Source organism: Vigna unguiculata, chromosome 7 (assembly GCF_037176805.1).
Source record: "Vigna unguiculata cultivar grain cowpea cultivar isolate G323 ecotype 2 chromosome 7, ASM3717680v1, whole genome shotgun sequence".
NCBI lineage: Eukaryota > Viridiplantae > Streptophyta > Magnoliopsida > Fabales > Fabaceae > Vigna > Vigna unguiculata.
The window spans coordinates 47,873,895-47,891,728 of NC_140798.1; the positions used below are offsets into that span (position 1 = coordinate 47,873,895).

The 17,834-nt window shown below is 34.9% G+C and overlaps 1 protein-coding gene across 1 annotated transcript; it reads left to right on the forward strand.

The window, feature by feature from the left end:
• Window positions 1-488: 488 nt before the first annotated feature.
• LOC114191103 (callose synthase 3) lies at window positions 489-17,741 on the forward strand. Its single transcript, XM_028080280.2, has 42 exons — window positions 489-970; window positions 1,749-1,849; window positions 2,366-2,490; window positions 2,572-2,665; window positions 2,795-2,905; window positions 2,996-3,112; window positions 3,247-3,339; window positions 3,844-3,935; window positions 4,208-4,334; window positions 4,733-4,870; window positions 4,994-5,070; window positions 5,143-5,236; window positions 5,643-5,765; window positions 5,860-5,977; window positions 6,341-6,675; window positions 6,804-6,856; window positions 6,948-7,008; window positions 7,098-7,179; window positions 7,257-7,306; window positions 7,396-7,482; window positions 8,692-8,826; window positions 8,907-9,001; window positions 9,112-9,196; window positions 9,276-9,436; window positions 9,831-9,954; window positions 10,041-10,141; window positions 10,226-10,358; window positions 10,452-10,603; window positions 11,451-11,560; window positions 11,658-11,789; window positions 11,929-11,997; window positions 12,142-12,328; window positions 12,408-12,564; window positions 13,465-13,584; window positions 13,662-13,780; window positions 13,873-13,956; window positions 14,998-15,110; window positions 15,192-15,421; window positions 15,508-16,305; window positions 16,401-16,451; window positions 16,739-16,924; window positions 17,111-17,741. Exons 1-42 carry the CDS (start codon window positions 775-777, stop codon window positions 17,357-17,359), a joined length of 5,865 nt encoding a protein of 1,954 aa, XP_027936081.2. The 5' UTR covers window positions 489-774; the 3' UTR covers window positions 17,360-17,741.
• Window positions 17,742-17,834: the final 93 nt, after the last annotated feature.

Sequence of the window (17,834 nt, forward strand, 5' to 3'; positions counted from 1 at the left end):
TAAAACAATATTTAAAAAATATTTCATACTATTATTTATTAAATTTAAAAAATATTACAAAACTTAAAAATAAAATATTAAATACAAGGATAAATTATTATTTATCAATTAATACTCTCAAGTATGCGAGAATTTCATGATTTCAACGTTAATAAAAAAACTGAAAAAAAGCTCATTAGGTAACTCACAAAACTAACGTAGCTCTATAATTTGAATAATAATTAAAAAAATTTGTTTGATTTAAATCAAGCATGTGAAGGTAGGAAATGACAGAGAATATAAACAATAAAAAATTGCCGTTAGAGTTTAAAATTTGAAAGTGTAGCTGAATGGCACAACGGTAATTCGTGCGAAGAGTTGTGCATTTTGGTTGAACCAAATTCCAAAAAGAAACAAAGGGACCCACTCCACGACTTCGCTTGACGAAATGTACCACCTCGCTTACTCTACATGGGTCTAAGAAAGCTTCTCTGTCCTCAATAGTAACCCCTTCGAACTTCCCACACAACATTCCTTTCTGTCTGTCTTTTTGCTTTTCTTTGCAAACACTCACACTCTCACTTCATCTCCCATTTCCATCTCTCCTAGGGTTCTTCTTCCTTCCACCGCTAAGCTCTTCTCTCCAGCTTTCATTTCTTTACACTCTCTTCCTTCACGCCATTGTGCTTCGCGTTTTCGACTCAGTGCATTGGTTTTGCATGCAAGTTTTTCTTCTGCTGCTCTGCACATTGCTGTTTTTGGTGGAACTGAAGGGGGGGTTAGATCCGTGGGAGGATGTCGTCGAGGGCGGGGCCGTCGTCGGAGCCGCAGGGACAGCCTCAGAGGCGGATCACGCGGACGCAAACCGCCGGGAATCTTGGCGAGGCAATATTTGACAGTGAGGTCGTGCCGTCGTCTCTTGTCGAGATTGCACCGATTCTTCGCGTTGCTAATGAGGTCGAGAAGACTCACCCCAGAGTTGCTTATCTCTGTAAGTTTGCTTTTCGCGTTGCCATGCCGAAACTTCCGTCTGTTCATGTATACTGAAATGCTTCATGTGGAGTTGTTGCTTTTCAGTGATGTTCTGATTTGTTGCGTTGATTATAATCGGAAATGAAGTAATGTGACCTGCAGTATCCTTAGTGTCCACGTGTGTGCTCATGCTTGGACGGAACTCTTTGCTGGCGCAGTGTCCATTATAATGTTTCCTTCACACGCAATGGGTGATTTTTGAGAATACATGTGTGATTCTAAGATTCCGCTGAGTAAAAATAGAGAGTTGAACCCATACAAAGATGAAGATCCATAAACTGATCGCTTTAAGTTTTTGGGTTAAAAGTTGTGTGTGAATTGTGCTCATGTCTCATTTGTGTTGTATCTTGTGATTTTCTCTTGAAAGACTTATCAGAAAGTGATTGGAGTAGCTTGATTGAACTTATAAAAGATAACTTGCAACTTCCATAAGCCCATTTTAGCTTATTTCAGCAAGCGTCTCGCTGTAGCTCGTTAGATTGATCTCTTTTTAGCTTATTTCAACTAGTTTGATGGTCAAATTTGTGACATAAGTCCACTTATAAGAATGGATTATAGAATAAGTGTTTAGTTAAATTAAATTGTTTAACCAAACACACCCTTTGTGAGGTTATGCAAACCTTTATTGCTTTGCTAATCCAGTTTTCCAAGCTTCCATTCGTGTTGAAGAGTTTACTACACACCTTTTGACGCTTGAATGTACTTTTGTGTGGGGCATGTGTATTTTTTGATTGTAGGCCGATTTTATGCATTTGAGAAAGCTCATAGGCTGGATCCTACTTCAAGTGGTCGTGGTGTTCGGCAATTCAAAACTGCACTTCTTCAACGTTTGGAAAGAGTAAGCGTTGATAATTTTTCGTTTCATTTGCAATCGTTAAAAAATTGTCTTGTTTTCTGTTTTCATATATTTGCACCAGTAATGGTAAAAAGTAAGAACAAGAAAATAGAAAATATATAACAGGAATTAAGTGTCACTTTTGCTAATATTTCTGAAGAGGAGATAGAAACAAAAGAGTGAAACACATATTCTAAAACCAAACAGACCATCAGTATTGCAGAAAATTAATAATTGGTTCCTCGCCTAAGATGTCAAGTGTTTTACGTATTTGGACTACTAAGCTTTGAGCTCTACACATTATAGGTCTGACACTCTTAATGCTTATGTCGTAGCTCTTGGTTAGTGGTACTATGAAGTTGAATTGAGAATGCCAGACTCCTTTACATCTTATTTATAAACATTTTCCTTCTTGTTAAGAATGAATGACAACGACAGCCACTAGCTAGATTTAAGGATATGGTAATGCACTTATGTCAATTTATTGGTGTATCTTTTAATACCTAGTTCCAATTTTAGGAAAATGATCCAACATTGAAAGGAAGAGTAAAGAAAAGTGATGCTCGTGAGATGCAGAGCTTTTATCAGCATTACTACAAAAAATATATTCAAGCCTTACAAAATGCGGCTGATAAAGCTGATCGGTATGTTGTCCACACAATGTGCTGTGTGATATGTTATTTGTGTATGTTGTACTTACAGTGAGTGTGTCCTCTTACTTTCAGTGCACAGCTTACGAAGGCATATCAGACTGCTAATGTTCTTTTTGAAGTTTTGAAGGCTGTTAACATGACACAATCTATGGAAGTTGATCGAGAGGTTATCTTTTTGTAACTCCTATGATGTTATCAATGTTTAAATAAGATGATTATAATTGGAATTTCATTGTAATTTTGATTTCACCTGTCTACACTTATGATTAATGATTTATTTGTTCTGTTGAAACAGATTTTGGAGACTCAAGATAAAGTTGCTGAGAAAACAGAGATCTTAGTACCTTACAATATTCTTCCTCTTGATCCTGATAGTGCAAACCAGGCAATAATGAGATTTCCTGAGGTATGATGTCTATCTCTATATGTACTCTTGTCATGTTCATATTATGTACTTCTAGTTTTAATGAAAGTACTTGTTGATCACTCTTCACAGATCCAAGCGGCTGTATATGCTCTTCGTAATACAAGGGGTCTAGCCTGGCCAAAAGACTACAAGAAAAAAAAGGATGAAGACATTCTGGACTGGCTTGGCCAAATGTTTGGATTTCAGGTAAGTTTGAGTTTGGAATTGTTCACTTCTTTATTCAGTTGTGTCTTTTAATTTGAATTAGTTGAACAGAATTTGATGTATTTGTTACTAACAATAGCAATGCAAATTGCTTCCACTTCTTGTACAAAATACAGAAGCACAATGTAGCAAATCAGAGAGAGCATTTGATCTTATTGCTTGCAAATGTGCATATCAGGCAATTTCCCAAGCCTGATCAACAGCCAAAGGTAGGGTTTACTTTGAATATTTTATACAGCCCCCCTATCCCAATTTTAGTTTTGATGTGGATCATTACCTAATTCCCCATTTGGTTTTTACTTTCAAGTTTTTAGTTGTCATGTAGTTTTGAAGCATTTTAACTTAATAGTTTCATATTGAAGCTGGGTTCTGTACGGAGTGACTTAATTTAATTATAAAGTTGATTGCTACTTTAGACTTTAAATGTACACACACCTTTTTTTCTTTTTCTTTTTTTTCAAGGGAGGGAGGGACGGAATAAGCAATTTAGCACTTTTTTTATATTTATTTCTGTGTTGCAATTGGCTAAATTAAATTTAATGGAAATTTCAAGATGCTCAGAGGAGACTCCTTTTTTCCTTATGGTTGCTGTTCTGAACAGTTCCAGTTTGCATATCCAATATTTTTATTTTTATTATGATCACTTGGAAAAATATTCATACACTACTTTTGTGTTAAAATCTGCTTTTGACTTGTATGTGCTTTTTCTTTAGTTGGACGAGCGTGCACTGACAGAAGTGATGAAGAAACTTTTTAAGAATTACAAAAAGTGGTGCAAGTATTTGGGTCGGAAGAGTAGCCTTTGGTGAGAGTTTCTGTTCTCTTAATGTTAAAAGATACTGCAACTGTTTTTTTATTAACTTAAACAGCTATACTTGACAAGAAAGCTTCTGAACTTGTTATTATGTTGTAGTTTTTCTAAGTTTTTAAATCATTATAATGCTCTTAACATTTATTTGTGACTTTCAATTTTGAATGCAGATAGTCAGTTTGTTTTAATTTAACTCTTAATTTGTTTCCCATGTAGTGTATGCTTATTCGAGTTTCTATTGTAACATATATTGTGGAACGTTGCAGGTTGCCAACCATACAACAAGAAGTGCAGCAGCGTAAGCTACTATATATGGGTCTGTATCTTCTGATATGGGGTGAAGCAGCCAACCTAAGATTCATGCCAGAATGCCTATGCTATATCTATCACCACGTAAGCTGTGACTTAATCTAATCTATGTTTACAAAGCCGTGTAAATGATGTGTTAGTGGCAAGTGAAATTATTAGAAGTAATGGAACATAATTTCAATTCAAACTTATGTTCTTTACTTTTTCAGTCACATTATCCCTGTCATAGTTTTGTCGTCGTTTTATTTCCTAGTGGTTTTATAGTTTTAGCATGCATCCTCATGTAAGAGGAGCCTTTTACTTGTGAGGCCTGGATAATGTACAAGTCCCAAAATCATAATTTATTTTCCTATCCCTGACAGATACATGTTCTATGGTTTTGGCATGCATTCATTTTGTTGGTATTAAGTGAGTTTTTTCAAAGGAAACCAAAAGTTTTGTTCATAATGAATTTTGACATCATTTTATGGTGCTTGTTATAGATGGCTTTTGAATTGTACGGTATGCTTGCTGGTAATGTTAGTCCAATGACTGGAGAGAATGTCAAGCCTGCCTATGGAGGTGAAGAAGAGGCTTTCTTAAGGAAAGTTGTAACTCCAATATATGATGTGATTGCAAAGGTGCTTTCTGCATTTCATTATTTTCTTCTTTTATTTTTTTTTTTGTTTTCTCTATATGTAGCACTCCCATTAGTTATTCATATTATTTTGTGCCAAAAAATTAATGATTGCTCTCCTCAATAGGAAGCTGAACGCAGCAAAAAAGGGAGGTCAAAGCATTCACAATGGAGGAACTATGATGATTTAAATGAATATTTCTGGTATAATTAATTGATTCTCTTTTTCTATTTGTATCTGTCTTGGTATTAATTAATTTTCAATTGCAATTGTAGGTCAGCTGATTGTTTTCGACTTGGTTGGCCAATGCGTGCTGATGCAGATTTTTTTTGCCTGCCAGTTGAGCAGCTAAATTTTGACAAATCTAATGTAAGCATTGATTGTGTTCACTGTTATAAACATTTATTTTTTCTCAATATGGTGAAATTTTTATAAGTTTAGTCCTCAGCGAAAAAAATGTTTCAAAGTTGACAAGGAGGTGTATAATTCATTGAAAAAACATCTATAGATTCATGCGTTAAATATTTTTGTTGATTACTGGTTATGATATGCCTTTTTTATGTAAAGAACCATTATGTGATAATCAATGAATACTTGGATTTTTTTTTTTTAAAATGGGAAGAAAATGTTTTCCATTTGATTATGATACTGAATTGAAATGTTAAATGGGGTGCTTTTTGAAATTCTAATTGTTTTAAAGGAAGTGATTTGGATAGCTAATGCTGAAAGCCTAAAACTTGTAGCTGCCACTGAATTTTGAGCCTTGAATATACAGGATAACAAGCCAGTTAACAGGGACAAATGGGTTGGAAAAGTCAACTTTGTTGAGATAAGGTCATTTTGGCATATTTTCAGAAGTTTTGATCGCATGTGGGGTTTTTTTATTCTGTGCTTACAGGTAATAATTTGTCTGTTGTCCTTCGCAATTGGCATGAATGATTTTTTCCCTTCAATATCTAGCAAAATAATCCATTTCTGAGAATTTATCTTAGGCTATGATTATTGTTGCTTGGAATGGAACTGGAGATCCAAGTGCAATATTTGATGCGAATGTTTTCAAGAAGGTCCTTAGTGTGTTTATAACTGCAGCTATACTGAAGCTTGGACAAGGTAGGTAATAGCAAATATTACCAACCCATATATTGCTTGCGGATACTTCTGAATACCCATATTATATTCTGGATTTAGTAGTTTGTTTCTGTATAAAGTTTTAGCTTATATTTCAATGCTGGTTTCTATTCTAGAACCTTTTGTTCTTCTATTTTAGTGCTTGTGTGTTTAACTTTTGATTTATTTAGTGAAACTTTTGATTTTTACTTGCTATTTGACGGCCATTTAAAAAATTGAGGTGGTACTGTGTATATATGCAAGCAGAAGGCCACAGACGGCACCCATAGTTTTTTGAACAATCTTTGCATTATGAAGTGTAATTTACTTATGGTTATTATTTTTACTTTATGTTTACATGGGCAGCTATTCTGGACGTGATCCTCAGTTGGAAAGCACAATGGAGCATGTCAATGTATGTTAAGTTGAGATACATTTTAAAAGTTGTTTCAGCTGCAGCATGGGTGATTGTTCTATCAGTTAGTTATGCTTATACATGGGAAAATCCTCCTGGTTTTGCTCAGACGATACAAAGTTGGTTTGGAAACAATTCAAATTCCCCTTCATTCTTTATTGTGGCTGTTGTTGTATACTTGTCACCAAATATGCTAGCTGCCATGTTGTTTTTGTTCCCACTCATTCGCCGTTTTCTTGAGAGGTCAAACTATAGGATTGTGATGCTTTTGATGTGGTGGTCACAGGTAAGTGATATAGCACCCCTGTTTTCTTTGTATACTTTTTGGCTGGTACACATGAAAACAGTTGTTTCTGTTTTCGCACATGAGATACTGAATTTAAAATGGTGATTTTTATTCTTTGTAATTGGCAGCCACGACTCTATGTTGGCAGGGGAATGCATGAGAGCACATTTTCCCTTTTCAAGTAAGAATCTAGTTTGGAAAGTTCATCTCAATTGTGAATAGTATTATTTTTCTAGGAATCTAATCTTAATGTATGTGGTTTATAACGTCAGGTACACAATGTTTTGGGTTCTCCTAATAATTACGAAGTTAGCTTTCAGTTACTATATAGAGGTGATGATTTCTGTTCGTTCATCTGTTTATTTCAAAATATATAAGTTTTACTTTTTTTGACAATATATACCCCTTGATTCTTACTATAGATAAAACCTCTGGTGGAACCAACGAAAGCTATAATGAGTGTAAAAATCTCAAATTTTCAGTGGCATGAATTCTTTCCCCGTGGTAGTAAGCTGGAACTCTTTGTTTTTTTTCGTTATTACATTTTTTCAAAATGAATTTATAGGTTTTGTGCTTTGCAGCTCGAAAAAATCTTGGTGTTGTAGTTGCACTTTGGTCTCCAATTATTCTGGTATGTGTTTATAGGTACCTGATTTGGTTAGTGTTTAAAATTTCAATATATGTCATGCAGTTATCCAACTTCTCTTTTCCTTTTTTCAGGTATACTTTATGGATACCCAGATCTGGTATGCCATATTCTCTACGTTATTTGGTGGTATTTATGGGGCATTCCGCCGCCTAGGAGAGGTCAGTAGATTGTCCACTTTTAAATCCTTCTCTGGTAGGGTTGTTTTGGATTGTGTTGTTTATTTATTGCTTGTTTGCTTACACCTACCCTCGAATGCACTCATTTCCCCAATATGTGGCAGTTCTTCAAGCAAACATTTTGTCTGTCCATAAATGTCTGGAATCATTATTGTTTTGTTGGTGTGTGACCATTGGATGTTGTCAACTATTTGTACAACTACACTATATTTTCACCGGATTATTTTTATAAGTTACATCTGTAGCTTACTGAAAGTTTGTAAAATCAATTAAGTTTTCTTTACATACATTTATTTTCAATGTGATATAGTAGTAATTCATTTTACTCTATGATTCTGATTTAGATAGTCCTTCTAGCTTCTTTTGTTGCTATCACATTCTGATATTTGCACAACTCTTTGGGTATCAATTTCCTTGATTAGAAAACAACGGTGCTTAGTTCTATGTTGTCATGCAGGTCAATGATAATGATTTCTTGTCATTGTTTTTTTTTCTCTTTCTCCTAATATTTTCCAGCAGCTTCTTCCATTTAGGCCGCACCATGATCTGTGTTGATTGTATGTTCTTTCTTTCTTTTTTATCTAAACTTGGTAGAAGCAAATGATACTCATAATTATTGTATTGCATTCAGATATTTTTTTTTATAGTTTATTATTTCAGATGTATTTTTTATTTTTATTGTCTATACTTGGAATTTAGCTGTTTGAGTCTTGGGATATTGTTTTCTTGTCTAATACTCTAGTTTATATTTGCTTACATTTCAAGTTTGCTTGTCTTTTTTGGTTGAGCTGCTAAGTGTGTTGTTTTTTAGCTAAATTTAGGAAAGCATGATTTAAAATATATGTTTGAAATCAAAGATAGGAGGTGCATGTGTTGATTAGAAAGTTTTAAATTTTAAAGAAAGTTCAGAATGAAAGATGTCAACTTTCGAAGAAGAATACTATGAGAACAGATCAGAGGAATATACAAGCTCTCTCAAACTCTCCCAAATACAGTCTCTTATTATTTATCTCAACTAGTGCAATAAGAAACTAAGCCATTTTCAAGTAAAAGTTTAGAGATTTTAACATTATGAACGTTTATTTATTGAAGAATTAGTATGGTCTCGAGATTGTTCCCTCATATATGCTGAACTTATATCTGGTTTTCTTGTTCTAAGCTTGGAACTGTTTCATTTTTTACTGATGTTAGATAAGGACACTGGGAATGCTTAGATCTCGTTTTGATTCATTGCCTGGTGCCTTCAATGCCTGTTTGATCCCAGAGGAAAAGAGTGAGCCAAGGAAAAAAGGATTAAAAGCCACTTTATCTCGCAGATTTGATCAGGTCAAATATTTTTAACCTTTTTGGATGGGTGAAGAATTTAAACATCATTTAATTAAATTTACACTGGCTTATTGATACAGATCCCAAATAACAAAGGTAAAGAAGCTGCTAGATTTGCACAACTATGGAATCAAATAATCACTAGTTTTAGAGAGGAAGATCTTATCAGTAACAGGTGATCTGAAGGATGTATTTGCAATTTTGGTTCTTAATCTTTTTTCTCTAGTAGGGTACTGTGCTCTTTTAACAATATTGAACTGAGGTGGTTGTACTTGTACCACTCAGGGAAATGGATCTTTTGCTTGTGCCATATTGGGCTGATCGTGAGTTGGACCTTATACAGTGGCCACCATTTCTACTTGCTAGCAAGGTTTATTTGTTGATTTTTTTAAAATCATGTAAAAATCTGCTATCTTTTCTGTCCATTTAACAATGATCTGTTTTTGTAGATTCCAATTGCATTGGATATGGCTAAGGACAGCAATGGAAAGGATCGAGAGTTGAGAAAAAGAATTAACAGTGACCATTATATGTATTCTGCTATTAAGGAGTGCTATGCTTCTTTTAAGAGCATTGTTAAGTACTTGGTTCAAGGGGATCGTGAAAAACAGTAAGTCTCTCAAAGAAGTATTATGCAGTTGCTTTTGTGCTGAGTAATATTACTTGTAGAGTCTTATGTAGATCTGTATAATAACATGTCACGGCTTTTGGAAATCAGTCTAATCTAACTGACTTCTAAATGATTCTTTTTTTATCTAAACTTGCTTCTTTTAAGAGCATTGTTAAGTACTTGGTTCAAGGGGATCGTGAAAAACAGGAAGTCTCTCAAAGAAGTATTATGCAGTTGCTTTTGTGCTGAGTAATATTACTTGTAGTAGTCTTATGTAGATCTGTATAATAACATGGCATGGCTTTTGGAAATCAGTCTAATCTAACTGACTTCTAAATGATTCTTTTTTTATGTGAACTTATTTTCTAGTTTGTTGAATCCTTTCATTTTTCAGGGTCATAGAATACATTTTCTCAGAGGTAGATAAACATATTGAAGCTGATGACCTTACTAGTGAATTCAGACTCAGTGCACTTCCTAGCCTCTATGAGCAATTTGTTAAGCTAATAAATTATTTGGTATTGTTCAGCACCGTTATCAAATTTGCATTCTAGTTTATAATCTTTAGCTCGTTAAATCTTAACTAGCATTTTATTGATTACAGTTAGAGAATAAGCATGAAGGCAGGGATCAAATTGTGCTTCTATTCCAGGATATGCTGGAGGTAGTGACTAGAGATATAATGATGGAGGATCATATATTCAGGTACTGATAATGTATCCCATGTCTCCAGCATTTTTAACGGGCATCGTTTCACTGAATATTATTTTGTATCATGTTTTCGAGTAGCTTGGTAGATTCAATTCACGGTGGATCTGGACACGAGGGAATGCTTCTTCTTGAGCAACAATATCAGTTATTTGCATCTGAAGGGGCTATCAGGTTTCCAATTGAACCAGTTACCGAAGCTTGGACAGAGAAGGTTTGCCACTTGAAAAAGTATTCTACTGAAAATTTTATTAGTGAAGTAAATCTGATGATCTGCTTACATTTTTTTTTTTTTTTATATTTGTAGATTAATCGGCTTTATTTACTTCTTACAACAAAAGAATCTGCAATGGATGTACCATCTAACTTAGAAGCCAAAAGGCGCATTTCATTTTTCTCTAATTCACTGTATATGGATATGCCTACAGCACCCAAAGTTCGCAATATGCTTTCATTCTCGTAAGTTTTCGTTTACTTTTGTTCTAAAATGTTATTTACATTATTTGAGTGAATTCCTTTCAGTACAATATTTCAATTTTATTGACTAAATGAAGATTCAAATATATTGCTCGCTTTCGCAGTACCAGAACCTGTCCCATAAGTTTGTTAGTGAAGCTTTTGAAGGATTTTAAATATTTAAAGTGTCTATATAACAAGTTTTAGCTGGTCAATTTATGGACTACTATAATATATTGTGATAGGCAATAAGAAACTGCTTATTTCGTTTAGTTTGGTGGCCATTGGAACCTTTCAGCAATAGACCCTTTTGGAAGATAGCCAAAGAAGGAAGCAGAATTCCACTGCTAAAAAGAATCTGGTTGAAAGCTTTAGTAATTTGTTTCTCATAGAACCTCAGCTTGAAATTGTGACGCATGAAATAAAATTTAATGGGTATGAATTGAGACTCTCATCCTGTTGAACTCATAAATTGAACACAAATAGCTATTTTTTGTTAAAATATTCTGCTGTATAGAACAGATATAAATTATGCAAGGTTCACTCATTCGAAACAACACAAAGAACAATTTGGCACCATAACCGCCTCTTACTATTCACAACTGCGATATGTGTTTGACACAATGATACGGTTTTTCTAAAAATATATGGGATACTATGTGTAAGATACATATCTAGATACGTATCCTACATAGTGCCATAACTCCCAATAATACTTTTATAACTGCTTATTGATATTCATTTATTGATTAATAAATTATAAATAAGATTAATTTATAGGGTGTATATAGTGCTACATTAGTGATGCCCTTTGGACACTTTTTATTTTTTTTCCTAATGGACTTTGCAGGGTTTTAACGCCATACTATACCGAAGAGGTTCTCTTTTCCTTGTACGATTTGGATTCACCCAATGAAGATGGTGTTTCTATACTCTTCTACTTGCAGAAAATATTTCCAGGTTTTATCCTTGCCCATAAAGCACTGTTGCATATATGTGAAAATTCAAGGGATGAATATGAATGCATTTTTTGACATTTTTTTGTTGATGTATATAGATGAATGGAACAACTTTCTTGAGCGAGTGAATTGTTCCAGTGAAGAGGAACTTAAAGGAAATGAATCTGATGAGTTAGAAGAAGAACTTCGTCGCTGGGCATCATACCGTGGCCAAACTTTGACCAGAACTGGTGCTCTCTTTCTCTTCCTCTCACAAACACAAACAAGCACACATACTGACACATTCCTGTACAACTTTGTCATTTCGTCAAAATGACAATTGCATATTGCTTATCGTTGCATTCAATTGAAGCATTCTCGTTGATGCAGTTAGAGGTATGATGTACTACAGAAAAGCTTTGGAGCTCCAGTCTTTTCTTGATATGGCCAAAGATGAAGGTGAGCTTTCCTTCTAAAATGATCAACTGATCTTTTATTCGTTGCTTATAATTTGGTTGTGAAATAATTAGTTCATAAAGAATTGTTTCTAAAAAATATTTTTGTATTTTATTTCTCTAAATGAATGTTATTACAAGCATGCAGATTTGATGGAAGGCTACAAGGCCGTAGAAAATTCAGATGATAACTCGAAGGGGGAAAGGTCACTGTGGACACAGTGTCAAGCGGTGGCTGATATGAAATTCTCATATGTGGTGTCATGTCAACAATATGGGATTGACAAGCGATCTGGTGCTGCTCGTGCACAGGACATATTGAGACTTATGACAAGGTAAATGTCCAAGGTTAATAGTACCAGCCTTGATGTTTAATAATACATATCAAATGGTTCGGTTGTTTTTATTTGGCAGATACCCTTCACTTCGAGTTGCCTATATTGATGAGGTAGAGGAGCCTAGCAAAGAGAGACCAAAAAAGATCAATAAGGTTTATTACTCTTGCTTGGTGAAGGCTATGCCAAAATCCAGTAGTCCTTCAGAGACAGAGCCTGTGCAATATTTAGACCAGGTATGCTAATCTTGATAAAGAAAGGCTGTAAATAATACTTTCATCATTTTTATTTCTAATCATTTGTTTTTGATAGAAAATTTAGTTTTTTTCACCCATAAAAGAGGTTAAATACAACCTTAGGAGGATCTATATATGATCCTCCAAAACAGGAAGGTCTATATACAACATGAAATGAGAAAAACTAAATATGCAAGCAGGCTGTTAGTTTCTCTGCTTGCATATTCAATGGCCTCTGTCAGCAAGCATTCACATGTCACATGAAGAACATCCAAACAACTAAGTTGTCTGCACAATTGCATACTGCTTTGCAAAGATGTTTATGTCTTAGATGTTTACGTGGTGGAACACAAGTTTGTTTCTTTTTAACAACATATATAATTTTAAATACTGTTCACATAGATGCGGATTACCTCACCTAATCAAATATGATTGTTGTTGTCGTTGCTATTTGACATCTTTTGGATATCTTCTTCATTATTGATTAACTTTAATCAGTTATAAGAAATCAGATGCATGGACACTCACCATAGAGCTCTGTTTTTATATACCTGTTCATACCAGGTCAAACTTTTGGCCATTTAGCTTCCTTTCGTAGCAACTTAGTTCAGTTTACATTCAGATTTGAACATTTTTGTTTTAACTTTTAGTCGTGATTATCAAAAATATTTCCAGTGATTGTTCTAACCACAGAACATATTCAAAAATTATTTAAATTCAACTTATAGAAACAATGGTTTCTCATTATTTAATCTTAATCTAGTAAGTAAATAGTTATAGCATTTCCATAGGACCAAATACTGTTGCTGATCCTACATTCACTTCTCCTCCATAATATTTCATTCATTATTCTTCTATTACCAGATTGGTTCTTAGTATCCATTTGATTGTCTTAATCAGGTCATATATAAAATAAAGCTTCCTGGACCGGCCATCTTAGGTGAGGGCAAACCTGAAAATCAGAACCATGCCATAATTTTCACACGTGGGGAAGGCTTGCAAACAATAGATATGAACCAGGTATGATACTTGTGCGAGAAGCTCAAAACTTTTATCTCTCATTCTTTTATGTAATTAAATTGTCTCTTTTTTTACAGGATAACTACATGGAAGAAGCTTTAAAAATGAGGAATTTGTTGCAAGAATTCCTTAAGAAGCATGATGGAGTGAGATTCCCAAGTATTCTTGGTCTTAGGGAGCATATATTTACTGGAAGGTGAAATCGTTTTGTCCTTGTACTTCTAGGGAGAAAATTGAACCTAAAGTTCGCAATGTGTCACTGACTATTGTTTTGTTCCGAGGTTTCAGTGTTTCTTCTCTTGCATGGTTCATGTCAAATCAGGAGACCAGTTTTGTGACAATTGGTCAGAGATTGTTGGCTAATCCACTGAAGTGAGTTTCGTACTTTCTCTTTATTGTGTGTGTTGATTATTAAAATAGTTATATGATTTTGGAAGAGAAGTAGGAAATAAGGGGTCTGTGTGAGGGAATGAGAAAAAAGTACATTGCTGGTCCTGGTGAGATTTGAGTACAGGACCATGCTAAACCTTGTGTCTGATGACATGGGTCATCACTTAAACACAAATGCCTTGATCAATAGCCCTTGACTCAGTGGACAACTCTAATATAATTTGGCAACGTAGTACACAATAGCCCAATAGTGATGGACGTGACAGGATGTGTTGTTAAAAACATAGGTCTCACATTGACTAGAGATAGTGAGAATAAGTATATATATGTGGAGGCAACCCTTACTTATAAGCTACTTTTGTAGGATTGAGTTAGACTTAAACCACTTTATAAGATCATGTATGATATACTTTCTTGACAAAGAGGTTTGTTTGCTTCTACTTTCCAATCTTTGGTATATAAGTATAGAAATGAGTCCATGTGGAAGCTATGCATCGACAAAGAAACTATTAAGTAAAATGAATATTGATGTAGCACTATCTCAATTCCTTTAGACCTCTGATCATAAACTTCACATATAAATGTCTAGAAGTTGGTATATTTATCATGTTTGTTTTGTCTAAAAATGTAGGGTTTAAGATAATTGATATTAACTTGACATAAAGCAATGTTTACAATATATCATAATAAAAGGGATAAAAATTTAATACGTATATACACAACTAATTTGTACCCTTGAGTTATCGTATCTGGATAACCCACAAGACATAGGGAAGTTCATCGATGATGCTTGAGTTGATGAGTGATATTCAAGATGAACTACATCGAATAAACAAATAAATTGACCAGTAGGAGACACATGCAATAGCGAAAACTAATGGAAAGAGATAATGCCGTTAAGCTCTTCAGATGTAATAAAAATACTATTGAATACTTTTCATGCATTCCAATATATAAATCTCTGTTAATGTGTGTGTTTTAGATCTCCATTTGTTGGGCTTCATATAAAATATGTTTGTGTAGGGTTCGCTTCCACTATGGTCATCCCGATGTCTTTGATAGGCTTTTTCACCTCACAAGAGGGGGTGTTAGTAAAGCCTCCAAGGTTATCAATTTGAGTGAAGATATTTTTGCTGGTGAAGTGACTTCCAATTCTCCCCTTTATTTTCCTTATGCTTGATTCACATCTTCATTTGATTATACTATGTTATTTGCAGGCTTCAACTCTACACTCCGCGAAGGAAACGTTACCCATCATGAATACATACAAGTTGGTAAAGGCAGAGATGTGGGTCTCAACCAGATTTCTATGTTTGAAGCAAAGATAGCTAATGGAAATGGAGAGCAAACATTGAGTCGAGATGTGTACCGACTTGGCCACCGCTTTGACTTCTTCAGAATGCTGTCCTGTTATTTCACCACAATTGGATTTTACTTCAGCACTCTTGTATGTTACCACCTGAGTTAGCTCTTATTTTGTTCTCATTTCACAGGCTTCTGAACATTTTCCTTTTCCTCTTTAAACTTTGGCAGATAACTGTTCTCACTGTATATGTATTCCTCTATGGTCGCCTCTATCTTGTTCTTAGTGGACTAGAAGAAGGTTTGAGTACACAAAAGGCCATTCGAGACAATAAGCCTCTTCAAGTGGCTCTCGCCTCTCAGTCCTTTGTTCAAATTGGGTTTTTGATGGCCTTGCCGATGTTGATGGAAATTGGCTTGGAAAGAGGCTTCCGAACTGCACTTAGTGAGTTCATATTAATGCAGTTGCAGCTAGCTCCAGTTTTCTTCACATTTTCGCTTGGGACAAAGACTCACTATTATGGAAGGACATTGCTTCATGGAGGTGCAAAATATAGACCTACAGGTCGAGGATTTGTGGTTTTCCATGCTAAATTTGCAGACAACTATAGACTTTACTCCCGTAGCCACTTTGTCAAGGGTATCGAGCTAATGATTTTGCTTATTGTATACCAAATATTTAGTCACACGTATAGAAGTGGGGTTGCATATCTAATGATTACTGTACCAATGTGGTTTATGGTTGGCACATGGCTTTATGCTCCCTTCTTGTTCAATCCTTCTGGGTTTGAGTGGCAAAAGATTGTTGATGATTGGACTGATTGGAATAAATGGATTAGCATCCAAGGTGGTATAGGTGTAACACCTGAAAAAAGTTGGGAATCCTGGTGGGAGGAGGAACAAGAGCATCTTCAATATTCAGGAATGCGTGGAATCATTGCAGAGATATTGTTGTCTTTACGGTTTTTTATATATCAGTATGGTCTTGTTTATCACTTGACCTTTACTAGAAAGACGAAAAATTTTCTGGCAAGTCCTTTACCTTGTTTTTCCCTTTTTTCTGCAACTATTTATGTCGCTTTCATAGTTTGGCATATTGAATGGATATCCTTTTCTTTGCACAGGTCTATGGCATATCGTGGCTGGTGATCTTTCTCATATTATTTGTGATTAAGGTTAGTAGCAAGCTACTTTGTATCTTGTAGGGCGAGTTAAAGTTGTTCACGTGATTTATTACTTCTCAATATGAATGTTATGACCCATTCATTATTAGTCTTTGCTTGGTGGACAGTGGGGATGGGTGGGGTTATCTAACGCAGTATAATTTAACAGTGAAACAAAGGCTTGTTGTCCACTTTGTTGCCCAAATACTTTAAGCAAGTTAGAATTGTTATACATGTCAAAAGGCTCAGTCTTGGGGTAAATTTATGTTTTCTGATTTTCTTTTTCCGTTTTGTCTCAGACGGTGTCGGTTGGGAGACGGAAATTCAGTGCAGATTTTCAACTTGTCTTCCGGCTAATCAAGGGGATGATATTCTTAACTTTTATCTCAGTTCTAGTCACCCTGATTGCACTTCCTCACATGACAATCCAGGATATTGTTGTTTGCATTCTTGCCTTTATGCCAACTGGTTGGGGAATGCTACAGGTGAATGCTTTATTTTTTTCTCCATACTAACGTCATTGTTTTGAACTGATATATGCTACCCTCGTTCTCTGATTATGAGCCCGAGAGAGTCTGAGCTCATTTACCGGTGGAAAAAAAAATTGCACTTGTGAACTCTCATTGAAAGAAAAATAATGCACATCAATTCCAATTTTTCTTTTCTTGCAGATTGCGCAAGCACTAAAACCTCTAGTTCGACGAGCTGGATTCTGGGAATCAGTAAAAACTCTTGCTCGTGGTTATGAGATAGTCATGGGTTTGCTTTTATTCACTCCTGTTGCCTTCCTGGCTTGGTTTCCTTTTGTTTCAGAATTTCAGACCCGAATGTTGTTCAACCAAGCATTCAGTCGAGGATTGCAAATTTCTCGTATTCTTGGAGGTCAAAGGAAGGGGCGCTCTTCTCGCAACAAGGAATAATTTGTCTACACAAAACCTTGATTATATGCTCTATATTTTCTTGATTGCAGTAGCAACTTGAGCAACGATTTTTGGTAACTAATGTAGGGAGTGTATGTTGTAAGCATGAATGGGATACACCGTAGGCCTTAATTTTGTTTATTTTGAACTTTAACTTCAATGGAAGTTATTTCAATTTGAGAAACTGCACCAGGGAATCCAAAACTCAGTCCCATTTTGTAAATTTAGTTTTTGATATTTAGTTTATGGTGTGGCCCTGTTAACCGGACTCCATGGCTAGTTTCGATGGGAGCAAAATTGACAAAGGAACTAGTTGGAGACAAAAGTCTAATTGTTATAAACAAAATAAATTCCCAAAATTTGAATTGGTTTTTAGATTGAATGTTCCTGTTCCTTATTAGTTGTATATCATTACTAACAAATAATATTGACCGAAAATCATAGCAAAAGGGTACAGTATTGGTATCTTACTCAT